The 13272-nt window shown below is 42.2% G+C and overlaps 1 protein-coding gene across 1 annotated transcript; it reads right to left on the minus strand.

The window, feature by feature from the left end:
* Positions 1–7644: 7644 nt before the first annotated feature.
* On the minus strand, positions 7645–11527 carry LOC137197598 (homeodomain-interacting protein kinase 2-like). Its single transcript, XM_067611095.1, has 9 exons — positions 11122–11527; positions 10392–10582; positions 10099–10284; positions 9776–9957; positions 9421–9544; positions 9192–9311; positions 8995–9087; positions 8719–8882; positions 7645–8624 (listed from the first exon to the last, which is right to left on the minus strand). Exons 1-9 carry the CDS (start codon positions 11183–11185, stop codon positions 7703–7705), a joined length of 2046 nt encoding a protein of 681 aa, XP_067467196.1. The 5' UTR covers positions 11186–11527; the 3' UTR covers positions 7645–7702.
* Positions 11528–13272: the final 1745 nt, after the last annotated feature.

The raw sequence follows: 13272 nt of genomic DNA on the forward strand, positions 1-13272 counted from the left end.
GGATTTCAAGCCTATGTTCCCGTGCTTGTTAAGCCCATTCCTCTTGGTAGGTCTCTCTGCCGCTCTTTCTGCCTGTATTCTTTTTGTGTCTGACCTCAGAGATCTCGCTGAGAGCCCATGATGAGTCATAGCTCAGTCTGGAGCCTCTGCATCGCAGTGGGGAGTCGGGAATACAGAGCAGCTCCAGCATTTTAACCAACACACACATAGATACACACAGTCACACAAATTGGTGCATGCAGGAATGACCATGCATATATAGTACAATATGTGCAAATATGCATAAACACACAGAATGTATGACAAAAGTGTGTGTGTGTGTGTGTGTGTGTGTGTGTGTGTGTGTGTGTGTGTGTGTGTTTTAGAGTGAGCTAGAGAGACATTGCGGTAGAGGAAGGAGTGTGTGTTCAAAGGTGAATGCATTTGACAAGGTGTAAGCTCATGAGCCATACCTTCCAATTAACAACCAACGAAGAATATTCATGGACCCACACACACACACACACACACACACACAGACATTGTTATTCATAATAATGCCTCATCCCCGGCAGCAGATTATCTTATTGTCTAACCCTGATCCTGTAATATGCAGCAGTGTGACGTTCCTGTGATCTTATTCACTTTTGCTGGAATCGTCAAGAGCCCTCCACGTCCCTGATTAATTTCACTCGGCGCTGTGATTGAAATTCATGCTACTACCTAACACACCGCTACATTAAGACAGTTTCCACTGTTGTATCCCTGCCATCTCTCACCGCGCAGTGTTTGAGTTTCATCTCTCTGTGACTAAAGAGCGTGTTTTCCATTCTCCCACCCCTGCACCTCCCGAGACTGCAGTGGGATCTCAAAAGAAAAGCATGCTGTGATGTATATTTCAGCTACTTCCTTCAACAAACCCTATCTTAAACCCACCTTTTTTTATTTTGCTCAAACTCTTTCTCTCTCTTCCTTCATATGTGCTGCAGTGGCAGCTATGTAGTCGTGACATCGACCCTGGAAAATGTTTCGCTGGGGAGCTCCTGCGTTTGTGAGGCTCTTTTTTCATCTTAAACAAGTTTCTGCTGCTCCCCTGATCAATGACTTGGGTTTGAGCTATGTGATACCACACATCAGAAGTTTATAAAGGGCTGCAGAGAGGAGAACTGTCTCCGATTCACCCAGGTGAGCCTCACCGGGAGTTTGAATGCATTTGGCCTCCAGTAAGTGAAGGTGCAAGAGATGAGTCATGGTTCAGACAAATTCAGGCTCATAGAAATAAGCCACATGACCTGTAGAAACACTATACAGTCCATGAATAATGCCAGGTAGCCTACATCAAGTTGCATTTCTAAAACAAATCAGGTGTATTTGGACACACAGGACCTAGATCTGTGTTGTGACAGTGACACTGCTTTGTGAACACACTTTAACACTGCAATACGCCTGCACAATGGAGGAAAAAACAATAAGTCCTAAACCTACCTCTCAGATCTGAGTCTGTCTGTCTTAGCACATAAACACATACAAAATGTTGCTTTAAGTTCAGACTTACTCCAGCAATCCATAAGATGCAAGATTTGCAAGAGACAGATTTTGAAAAGATGATTAAATCTGTGCAGCAGAGGTCGAGATATCCTTCTTTTTAATAATCCCTGGCATAGGTCTTGTTCCAAAAAAATGCTGGATCCTACATTTCCCATAATGCAACTTCATAGTATCTTTCAATAGACCATCCCTGACCGATGAATACATGTCTTCCAAACTCTATTCTACCAGTTTGAAATGTAGGCTTTCTGTTATACATTTGAAATCTCCAAATCTAGGTCAAGATCACCAAGCCAGAGGGCAGGCGGTCAGCTGCAATCACCAAGGCATCATCAGGGTTGGCTTTGGAATGCAAGGTGAATTTATCTTTGTGCCCTTGTAAAGCCACCTGAATAGTAAATGTATCTGAATGTTGTGAATTATTCTCATGGCATAAGTTTTTGTTTTAAGAAATAAACAGATCACTTGAAAGAATATGGGTGCCATCCATGTGTTGCTTTGAGCTCATCTATCCCTGACATTGCTATCTGACATTTTAGGCTACCACTAGCGGGGCAGACATTTTCAATTTCTACATACAAAGGTATACAAAGCCTCCTTTCCCCTTTGTAGCAAAAAAAATCTGGCCAGGAATGAGATGTTTTCTGTATATTTATTCCATATCATTATTTAAATAATTTTTCTATCCATACATCCTTTTTTTTTCTTTTTCTTATCTAGGTTGCGCTGCAGAATAAGCAAGGTAGGCCAGATGTCCTTCTTTCTTGCCATGTACTCCAGCACCTCCTGGAGCATCCCAAGGATTTCCTGGGACCAATGGGATACAAAATCCTTCCAGTTTGTTCTCGGTCTACCTCAGTTGTATGTGCCCAGAATAACCTCCAGAGGGAGGCGTCCAGGAGGCATCCAAATCAACAGTGCCTGAACAACCTAAATTGAAATTGGAATTTTCAAGATCATCAACCATCATCACAACACAAACCACACACCCAGATAATGTTATCTGACTAAAAAATATATTTTACAACAAGTATATTACCAGTATTGTGTATACAGTGAAAGCTGTCTCACTCATTGATATTTTTATAGTACAAGCTTAAGGCACTGTGGTGAAGATGGCTATTTTTTTTTTTTACAGTGGGTGCACACTGACTCCCACCACACACGGACCTGTACTTCCTATAAAACATACAGTCATTGGCTTCTATTTTCTGCCTCAAGTGGTGTTCCCATGAATCATAAGAGGCAAACTCGGGGATAAAAACAGTCCACAGAGTAGAGCTCCTCCAGATGACTGGCTCTGTGGTTGCTTCCTGTCAAGTGTTTACCATACAGATCCTCTTCTGTTTGATCCCACAGCATCATCAAACTCTTATAGTTTGATTATGTTGAACTAAGACGATCCCTTTTAAGACTTGAGGAAAAGGCAGACAATTCAAAAGATGCTCATAAGGGCCGGGTGCTTTGATCAGCCTGTTTTTGGATTTCCTTTTTATACACTGGGGAACTTGATTGCCATGTCAAAGCTGGCATTTCATTGCATTCTATATAAAAGGTTTTCTGCATAAATGGAAACCGTTGCTGTGAAATATGACAAGATGAAGATCATCAGAGGAGCGTTTTCATGGATTTTTGAATTCTACTGTTATGTTCATATTCTTCAGACAAATATTTAAGGTTACTGAGGGGGAGCAACAGTATCTTTCACGTCTATGTAATTTTCTATAAATGGAATCTTTCAAAATGGCTTCTTCCATATGAGACACAAAAAGGTGTGAAATGTCAAAAGACTGAACTGGAAAAAAACAAAACAAAAACCAATTCCACACCTGTGGAATTCATATGCCGTCTTTGTTGCTCCACAGACGCTGCTCAAATTGCCAGCAAACGCAAGGTGGTAAGGGCAAAGAGTGGCAGCAGTAGGAGAAGAGAAAAAAAAACTATGTTCTTGAAATCTCTCATATCACATTTCATCGTCAGTCTACGCCATGTGTTGAGCTGAAGAAAATGGAGAAAGTGGGTTTTATGGCATACCCCTGTAGAGTAATCAGAAGCAGTGGCTAAGCAGAAGTGACAGCAGCGGTTTGGGATTAGGGTCAGTAGCTCCACACCGCATGCTGCTGAGAGAGGAGAGAAAGGAAAGGGGAGGGGGTGTGTAGCAGGGGTGTGTGCTGGTGGGCAGGGGCCAGCTGGCGGAGGGACGGCCCCAAGGCCTGGGTTAAATCAGAAAGTTTCATTCCCATACCTATCATAAATAACACATCTGCAGCTAAGGCTGATTAACCACCCACTCGTCCGTTTCTAGGCCTGTGTTAATTAGCAGGTGTCAGAGGACGTTTCATAAAGTGTAAGATTACGACAGGACCCTGTTTCACTCTGGACTCTGTGTGACCTTGTGCTCATTAATGGGGTGCTGCAATCAAATGTTAATGCCCCTCTGAGGTTTTGGATAATGTTCTGCCTATAATCAGGGTGCTCATGAAATGCAGCCATAAATGCTAATATTTGGCTTTCAGTGACACCGGTGATGGGTCTAAATCCGTTTGCAATCAGGTTTTAGGATGGAAAAGGCATAAGTTCAAGCAAATGAAAGAGAATTGACCACTCTAAGGTTAGAGACAGCATTGGTGTGGTTGTGTAAGAAGCTGAAGACTTCCTCCTCCACCCTACAAACCCCACAAGTTCTATTACTCTTTATTTTTGTTGGTAAATCAGGTTATAGTCCCACTGAGTTCCTAAAGCAGAGGAGTAAACCATCGTCATATAGTCTAATAGACATGATAGGACAAAATGACCGAGACAAAGAAAGAGACAAATATTATACTCACAGGAGCAACTGCAACTAACTCAAATGAGTCGATGTGATAAAAGCCTTACAGTTTCCAATGCATTCACCCCACACAACACTAAAAAGTGCGTTAAACTCATGCAGAGGAGGCAGACTTTACTGTAAAAATACCGCCATCTAGTAAATACAGTTTGAAAATTTTAGATGTGTTCATCGGGAAATCATGACCATATTAAGACAACAGAGACAACATTAAAGGTACCAACCCACGAGTTATAACAGGTGTGTGTTTGTGTCACCTGCCAACAAAGGAAACAGTACTATAACAATTGTTTCAGAAGTGTTATAACCATATAACCTGGATAAAAAAAACTATTTAATCAGATTTGTATTGACCTTGGTTGTTCATTTTCTTTTTTGTAGTTTTTCCTTTAGTTTTCAGTTCCTGTTTGATTTCTTTGTTTTGAAGACACATTTACATTTTTTTTATATACTGAAAATAGCTAGTTGTTATGGAGACCAAAAATGTTCAATATTAAATAAATATTAATACCTTTCCTCTCAATCATGACAAATAGGGGGAGAGTCAGTTATGTGATTGGCTATTGTTTGGAATCAAATGCATAGATTCTTATTAATTTCTGTTCTGGTTTTGAGTTTTTGAAGTTTGAATTTTTAAGTTAGGGTTTTAAGTTTTACTTTTTACATTTTAAGAATTACTTGTTCCAAACAATAGTTGATAGTAGTGAGTGGAACTATGATTGAACACAGATAAATAAAAACAACAAATTACATGCAGTCAATCATCCACAAACTGTACAGCAACAATCAAACATAACAGAGTAATTGATTTTGATCCATGTTCATTTTTAGTGAATGAAAAGCTGTCATAATAGTAATCAGTGTGCTGCAGTTGACTGTTGAATTTCCTTTTGTTCTGTTGACAAGGCTGAAGATCCTTAATGTGTTACTGCATCATCCAGTCTAGGAGCTTGATCAACTTTATACAATTTTATTGAAGACTTTTTAGTCATTATTCCAAAATGTTCCCCCTGAAATACAAAATATTATCCTTGTGGTACACTATCATTGCTTCACTAGCAAGAACCACGCTACAACAATATGCCGTTTTAGGTTTAATGGAATTCAGAAGGTATTGAATGTTGAGGATAGATGCATGAATGTGGGTGAAGGTAGAAGGAAGATGTCGTCTGTTAGGCCGGTCTGGGAGGATGTGCTGAGGACCAGGTGGAGGGAGACTCAGCGTGGGGGTTCCGTCTCAGGAATATTTCCGCCCAAGCTGATCACTGAGCCCCAGATAGTGCCTAGAGTGAGATGTGGGAGAGGTATGCACCGGATTGAATAGGAAGGGATGGGGGAAAGAGGGAGGGGAAGAGAGAGTTGGAAAGAGAGCATGCCATCCTGCCTCCCTGGTAAAGGATCGGAAGGATGATGGACAAGTTGGAAGTGAAGGAGAAGGCTGAGGAACACCAACTTAGTTAGCCTGTGATGGGACCCCTTGAGTTGATGAATGGCGCCCTCCTACTGCTATGTTGGCTATGGAACAAAAATGAGGAGGAGAAGCCGTGTTGCTGAGAGCGGCTGAAGGAAGGGTAGAGGAAGGGATGATGGGATGAAAGGATGCATGTGCACAGGGATTTTGTGAAGTCTGCGAAGACAGGGATGAAAAGAAAGCTGAAATCATCTAAGAGAAAACAGAAACAGAGGGAGCAGGCACAGGGGGACATACAACCTGGCCCCCACCAGAGGGGGCTGATGATGCAGACTGTGGCTGAGGCAGCGAAGGCTCTGTGACGTCACGCCTGACGACACTGGCAGTTGGTGGCTCAGACATGAATATATAATAAGAGCTGGATAGGGCGCCGCCGCTCAGCCTTGCAGCCAATTTTTCCCAGCGGCCACTCGCGGTATTGCAGCGAAAAATCCTCCTGCGGCCCAAAAAGTATTTTTCCTATAGACCACCATTGTAAAAGAGATGCCTGTAAAACTGTTGACAGGACCCCTCGAACTGCAAACAACGTCAATTATGACTCTTTCTATTATGAACTTTTGATCCATGGAGTTTTTATGTCTGTCAAACTTTCCTTGAGCCGAGAAAAGCGATTTAAAAATCCGTGACGTCATCATAATGTAAAGTCTATGGGACGAGCGGGAGCTCGCGGGCGGGGCCAACAGGGGAAACACTACTGCGCATATTCAGTGGGCCGCACAACGGGGAAGCAAACCCGGAAGCCAGAAGCTTTGTTTGGCGTATGCGCCAGGCGAGCAATTCCTACAGGACTGAACGGGCGCTATTTTTACTCCGGTATCCAGCTCTTATAATACATCCATTTATGCGCCAGGCGAGCAATTCCTATGGGACTGAATGGGCGCCATTTTTAGTCCGGTATCCAGCTCTTTTAATACATCCATGGGCTCAGGCGAGGAACCCGGAAGTGCGGGAGGTACGGAGTCTGTCGCTGCGTTGGTGGAGGCTGAATACAGTCTGAAAAGTTCGGCTTTGTGTGCGTTGCGGTGAACTGGGATGCCTTTACCTCGAAACGTTGGAGGCGAGCAACGGTCCAGTCTCTGATATTTGGCCCGGTTTGTGGACGCGGAGACTCGCAAATGAGGGCGCACCGCGAGTGCGCTGTGGTGGAGAGCGGGGAGCTGGAAGCCTGCATGATGAGGTTAGCTGCCGCCGAGGAGAGAGTTGGAGCTGGCTCCTACGACCATGCCCGTGGTGTCCAGCCCTCGCTGAAGGAGGAGAGGAAGCCTGACATCTGCGGGACTCCGAGGTCGGAGTCGGAGAGATCTCGTTGGCGGAGGTTGAATGGAGACGCCGGCGGGACGGAGGTACGCTGACCACCGAACGCAAGCGACTACGCCTGGGTGTTCGGCTGCTTTCTGGTTGCTGCTGCGAGTCTGGTGGACCGGTGTCAAACAGATCGTCATACAGATCGCCGTCTGGATCAATGGTAAGTAGTAACATTTTTTTAATTGTGTCTTTGTTTAAATCAAGTTTTTGTATAAAGTGTTCAGGTGAGAAGCACGGTCTGTCTGATATCGAGAAATTTGAGACAAACAGGGTAGGATTGGTTGACCCGGTATAATAGGCTTGGCAGGTGATTAGAGGTGTGGTTCAGGTGTGTTTCTGCTCCCGAACCTAAGTTAACAAGTTAACTACATTAATAAAACTACTACTGCAGTACTACTGTTACTTCTAGCTACTACCATCACTTTTCCTGCTGCCATTGAGACCACTGCTGTGGCTGCTACTATGATGGCTCTTGCAGTTGCTTACATATTCATACATTCAATTCAGTTGATATTTTTATGCATTTATTTTTTAATGACAAATTACACAGAAAATGAAATTAAATAGAATTATTCCTCAACCTGTACAGAGCAACAACAGCAGCACAGGGCTCTAAACATCCTGCCGAAGAATCTCTTGATCCTTTTCAGCGGCTTCCTCTGAGTGTTTCTAGAGCTGGTGGCTGAGACTCCATCAGAGTCCATGACTGTACATTCATCAGCTGGACCAGCTTCATCTGTGTCAGTCTCTGGAAGTGTAGCTGAGGCTTCATCAGCTGAGGATGCAGTGACTGGACCTTTGTCAGCTGAAACAGCGTCATACAGGTCAGTCTTGAGAGATGCTGTTGAAGCTTCATCAATAGAGGTAGAGTTGACTGCAGCATCATCTGCTGCACCAGCAGCAGCATCAGAGTCATTTCTTGGAGGTGCAGTTAAAGCTCCATCACTTGCAGATGTAGTGACTGGACCTTCGTCAGTTGAAACAACGTCATACAGGTCAGTCGGTACAGGTGCAATAGATACTTCATCTGTGGAGGCAGAGGTGATTTCAGCTTCATCAGCTGCACCAGCGGCGCCATCTGAGGGCTCATCATCTGGATCTCTACCATTTGAGCGACTTTCAGCCTCTTTACTTGAATCAGCGTCATTCAAGTCAGCAGTTAAAGGTGAAGCTGAAACCTTTCCAGCTGCAGATGGAGTGACTGGACCTTTGTCAGCTGAAACAGCGTCATACAGGTCAGTCAGTACAGGTGCAGTAGATGCTTCATCTGTGGAGGCAGAGGTGACTGCAGCTTCATCAGCTGCACCATCTGAGGGCTCATCATCTGGATCTCTACCATTTGAGCGACTGTCAGCTGAATCTTCATCTCTTGATTCAGTCACAGCAGAGTCTCCATCTCTTGTAGTCGGGATGGCAACTGTGTCTGCTGCTGCTGAGCCACCATCATCTTGTGGCTCTTGATGACTTGTAAGAGCAGGAGAGGCCATCTCACTGGATGAAGCATGATGATAAAGGAATGAATGAATGAATCCTTCAATCAATTTACCATCACTTTATCTATCAACTTAACCACAGGACCACTTACTGAGAGATGGCATCATCATCGTCACCCTGTAGGCTCATGGTTATAAACAGGTGACCCAGAGCTTGACTTGGGGTTATTCTCTTGTGAGGATTCAGACACAGCATCTGCTTCAGCAGGCAAACAAACTCTGTCCTTTCCTCAATCTTCTCTCCCTCTGGGTACAGCTGCATTTGGAAACAAAGTCATTGGTTGTTCAGATGAACTTCATAACTCCCAGAATATTGCTGTTAATTCAGTATTTATTTGTACTTGTACAGTAAAGTGAGGACCACCTACCATCACAAGGTCATCCAGGCTGCTGAACCTGGTTGAGCTGCCTCTGTGATTTTGGGGTGGGAAGCCAGTCACAGCCTTGTGCTCATCAGCCGTCTAAAACAACAGAGAATATATGTGAGGTATTTTTTCATAGTTTCTACCAAATCAGGGGAACAATATCCAACCTGCTTTAAGTGCTGCAGGACAGACTTTCATACCTTTAGCCTCCATGCTGGCTTTGTGGAGTCCTGGTTCTGGCTGAAATAGAGCAGTGTGTGGGTGCCATCATCTAGGATCTGGTCCTCCGGCTGACCCAGTGTCTGCACCATAGTCTTCATCTGGAGAAAGAATATATAAAATCACATCAGTCAACAAGATACACCATATTTCTGTTAGTGTTTGGACATGGAGCTGCACAAATAAATCCGGGTGTATTAGATTACACACCAGGTAATACTGGCACCGCTGAGGGAACGGCACACTGCCAAGGTACAGGGTTGCCAGAACACCACCCAGAGACCACATATCTGCAGCCTCTGAGATGGGAAGACCCAGAATCACCTCAGGAGACCTGAGGGAGGAAGAAGAGAAGCACATTTTAGAAAATGTTATAAACAATTCCTGCACAGTTTGACAAGTCAGCAGTAATCATGTTTGTGATGTTCCAACTTAATGAGAAGATACTAAAATAATGCAAATTATATAAAGTAACATGAGTGTGATTGTTCAGTCACATTAAATATATCAGTTACAGTCATGAAAGAATGATGTAAACCATCAGAAAGACAAATCTGTATCTCACCTGTATGCGACAGGCTGCATGATGACGCCACGCTTGACTTCAGCAGCTTTGATGGCTGAACTAAAGTCAATGAGTTTGACTCTGAAGGGAGTTTCTTTCTGGTTAACCAGCATGATGTTTTGTGGTGTGATATTTGTATGAATCACACCAACAGTCTTCAGAGCTCCGAGTGCAGAGACCAGCTGAAGGGACAGAAGAAGAAATGAAGACGCCACAGTTGAAAATCTGCAAGGTTCTGAAAGTTGTTGTTCAAAAGCTGGTGTGCTGCTTCCATTGATGCACATATATCACTGCTTTTTGATAGAAGGATCAGAGCCACACACCTGTTCTGTGATAGATCTGATTTGCTGAAGAGAGAGCGGGTTGCCGCGTCTCTCCTTCAGCAGCTCGTGGAGATTCTTGTCCAGCATTTCAAATGCAAGACACATCTTCCCCATGTGTTCGAAACTCTCACAGAATCGAACAACGTTGAGCGGATCAAGACCACGGATCATTTTCAGCATGGCCAGCTGGAGAGAAACGAGGAAAAATTAGACAGTTGATACAGCGAACAGTTAATGTTAGATATGTAATGAAATGTGCTGCTCAAAGACTCAGAAAGACTCAGATGATCCACCTCTCTGTTGGGCTCCTGGGAGTCATTGCTCCTCTTCTTGAAGATCTTGAGGGCCACAGTGTCTTTGGTGTTTTTGTCTTGACACCGAGCGACTCTGCTGAAGAACCCATCAAACATGAAGTGCTGAAGCAGGTATTCACTCCAACTGCTTCTCAGCACGTCATTGGGTTGTAGCTCTGAGTTAACAGGTGCTTCAAAACATGGAGAGAAAATGTAAATCACTACGTTCAGTCAACACATCACGCACGAACACACAACTATACTATCTGGAGAGGACGAGTTCCAGACCATTTAAATGAGGAGCCTCCTCAAAGAATAACAGATTAGTTAAGAGCATTAAACTGAGTACAAAACCAACTCTGTAATCACAGCACATCATCAATGTGTCAATATTGTGTTATAAATGGTCACAAGTCCTTTCTGCAGTTTTCACTGAATTGTACATCTTTGTAAAAGTAAAATTTCTCTTTTGACATCAAGCTCAAAAGCAGATTTCTTTCTTATACAACTGTATTTGGTCTAATTTAGATGAAAACAGAGCATGTGGTCTGCTCCTTTAAATTTACACTTAACTGTGAGATTTTTACCAACTAATATAATTTAATATTAATCTCATCACAAAAAATACCTGAAAAACAGATGTGACACCATATGTCAACATATTCAGTAGTATCATGACCTTTTCCAGTGTTTAATATATGAGAACATGTTGGTGTGTTTAGTCTCTCACCTCTTTTCTTTTCCTCTCTTCTTGAGGTCGCTGACGACCGTTTTCTGTTTCTATGCTTTCGCATGTTTTTATGTCAAGTTTTGCTAATTCAAAGGAAGCGTAGCGCAGATTGACTTTGTGTTTCTCGTGTCTCCTGTCTGAACAGATGATACTGAAATGATTTCTGGCTGAAGTTCTCACTCATAAACCTGTTCTGATAGAATGCAGCTCTATGATGTTATACTGTAGAAGAACTCTGTCATTTTCTGGAATGTCAGAATGTTCTGTGATAAAAAAACAACAAGTTTATCTGAAAACAAGAGCAAAGACAAACACATACAGACTGAAGCATACAGAGTTTGGTTGAAGCTCTGTGCTGCTTCCTCTTCAGGAAGAAAATCAATGTGATTTTGACTAAAAGTAAAGTCACTTATCCCGCCATACATGTCAATAAATAAGTAAAACATTTAGCCCTTCAGCTCAGGTAATGATTATTGCCATCATGAAGTACATTTTCAGGATTTTTTTTAGTAACTAATAATAATTAATTTATTCTTTAGTCTTTACACTTTCAGAAAATAGTAGAAAAAAATGCACATCACAATTTCCCAGAAGTCTTCTTTTTCCCAAATTGTCTTTTGTGTCAAACCAACTGTCCAAAACCCCAAAACAGCCAGCATAACATATGAACATATGAAACAGAGAAAATAAATCTTCACATTCAAGAAGCTGTAACCAGTGAATATTTTGCACTATTTATTGGCAGTGAAACTTAAACAATTAATCAACTATCAGAATTGTTGCCAATTAATTTTCTGTCTGAGACTAATCAGTAAATGGATTGTTTCAGGACTCTTTTACTTGTATTTTGCTGCATACGGGTGTTTACTGTGGTGTTATTTGCCATTCAGTGCTTTCTTCTTATTTTGTATATCAACTTAAACTATATATTTTTTAATATAATCACAGTAAAATGTTTACATTTCAACACTCCTTCAGAAAACGAGTGTGAGACATTTTCTAGTGTTTTCAAAGGGAGCTCTTGGAGGCATTGATCAGAGCAGTGTGGTAACATAAAGACTTTTGATACATATGTACCTTGATGGTAGAATCCTATTGGAACTAGAGGCCCAGAATTTAAAAATGCATAGGCACTACAAGGGCTGTGTGGAGACTGTGTTTGGTCTTCTTTATCAGCTTTACTCTTTTCCTTACATGTTTCCAGTGGCGGTGTTTGTTCCTAACAAAGACGGTAATAACTTCACCAACAGAACTCAAGTGTCTTTTCCCGGGGTCGTCATAGAAAAACAGTCCTCACCTTCCCTGTAGTCTTATACAAATTTGCATTCTGTAATATATTGTAGCAGGGCAATTCCCAGCACACACCTTCTCCTTGCCGTGATTGTCATTTTCTGTGACAAAGTGAGTACGAGCATGTAAAACTTCAGATATATAATGAATGCACAACACTGCCTGATAACGCACAACACATCCATCAAGTGTTGTGGCGGCGCTACAACAGCCAGCAGGTTGAATATCTGTCAGCCTGCAGTGAAATGAATAGCCTGAGTGGATATTGTAGGACTGTTCGAAACAAATAGGACCTTTACTGTAAACTGTAAACTGAATTGATTTTTGCTTCTATAAATACAGGTAACGCTGAAACTTGTTATAACATCTACAATAAAAAGGCAGCGCAGCTTTTTTGTGCCACAGCGCTAGATTCGGTTGTACATGTGATGGATTGCAAAGAACTACTCATCCGTCATAAACTGAACTAAAGCTTTCAGAGTCTGTGCCAGTGGCAGATAGTGAAACGACTGAAATGCTGATGGAAAAACTGCTTCCAATGTATTTATCCTCTTCAGCACAAATAAAAAGGAAAAGGAGATGATGGATATAATAGAAGCTACATAGCTTCTCCACAGGCTCCTTTGTTTGTAATAATCAAACCAAGCTATCATAATTATTTTGACAACGCTGTACTGATCGGAGTTTCGGTTGTCATATCCTTGATACTAATGAAGAGATCTTTCTTTGAGATATTGCACTGACGCTATTACTCTGCCGTTGGCTTAAGAAACACAATTTTATGATGAAATATGTGACTAAATCTTTTGCTTTCACTCAGAGCATATGTCATATTTGAAGCGAAAAATACCTAAAAACACA

Source organism: Thunnus thynnus, chromosome 14, assembly GCF_963924715.1.
Source record: "Thunnus thynnus chromosome 14, fThuThy2.1, whole genome shotgun sequence".
Lineage (NCBI taxonomy): Eukaryota > Metazoa > Chordata > Actinopteri > Scombriformes > Scombridae > Thunnus > Thunnus thynnus.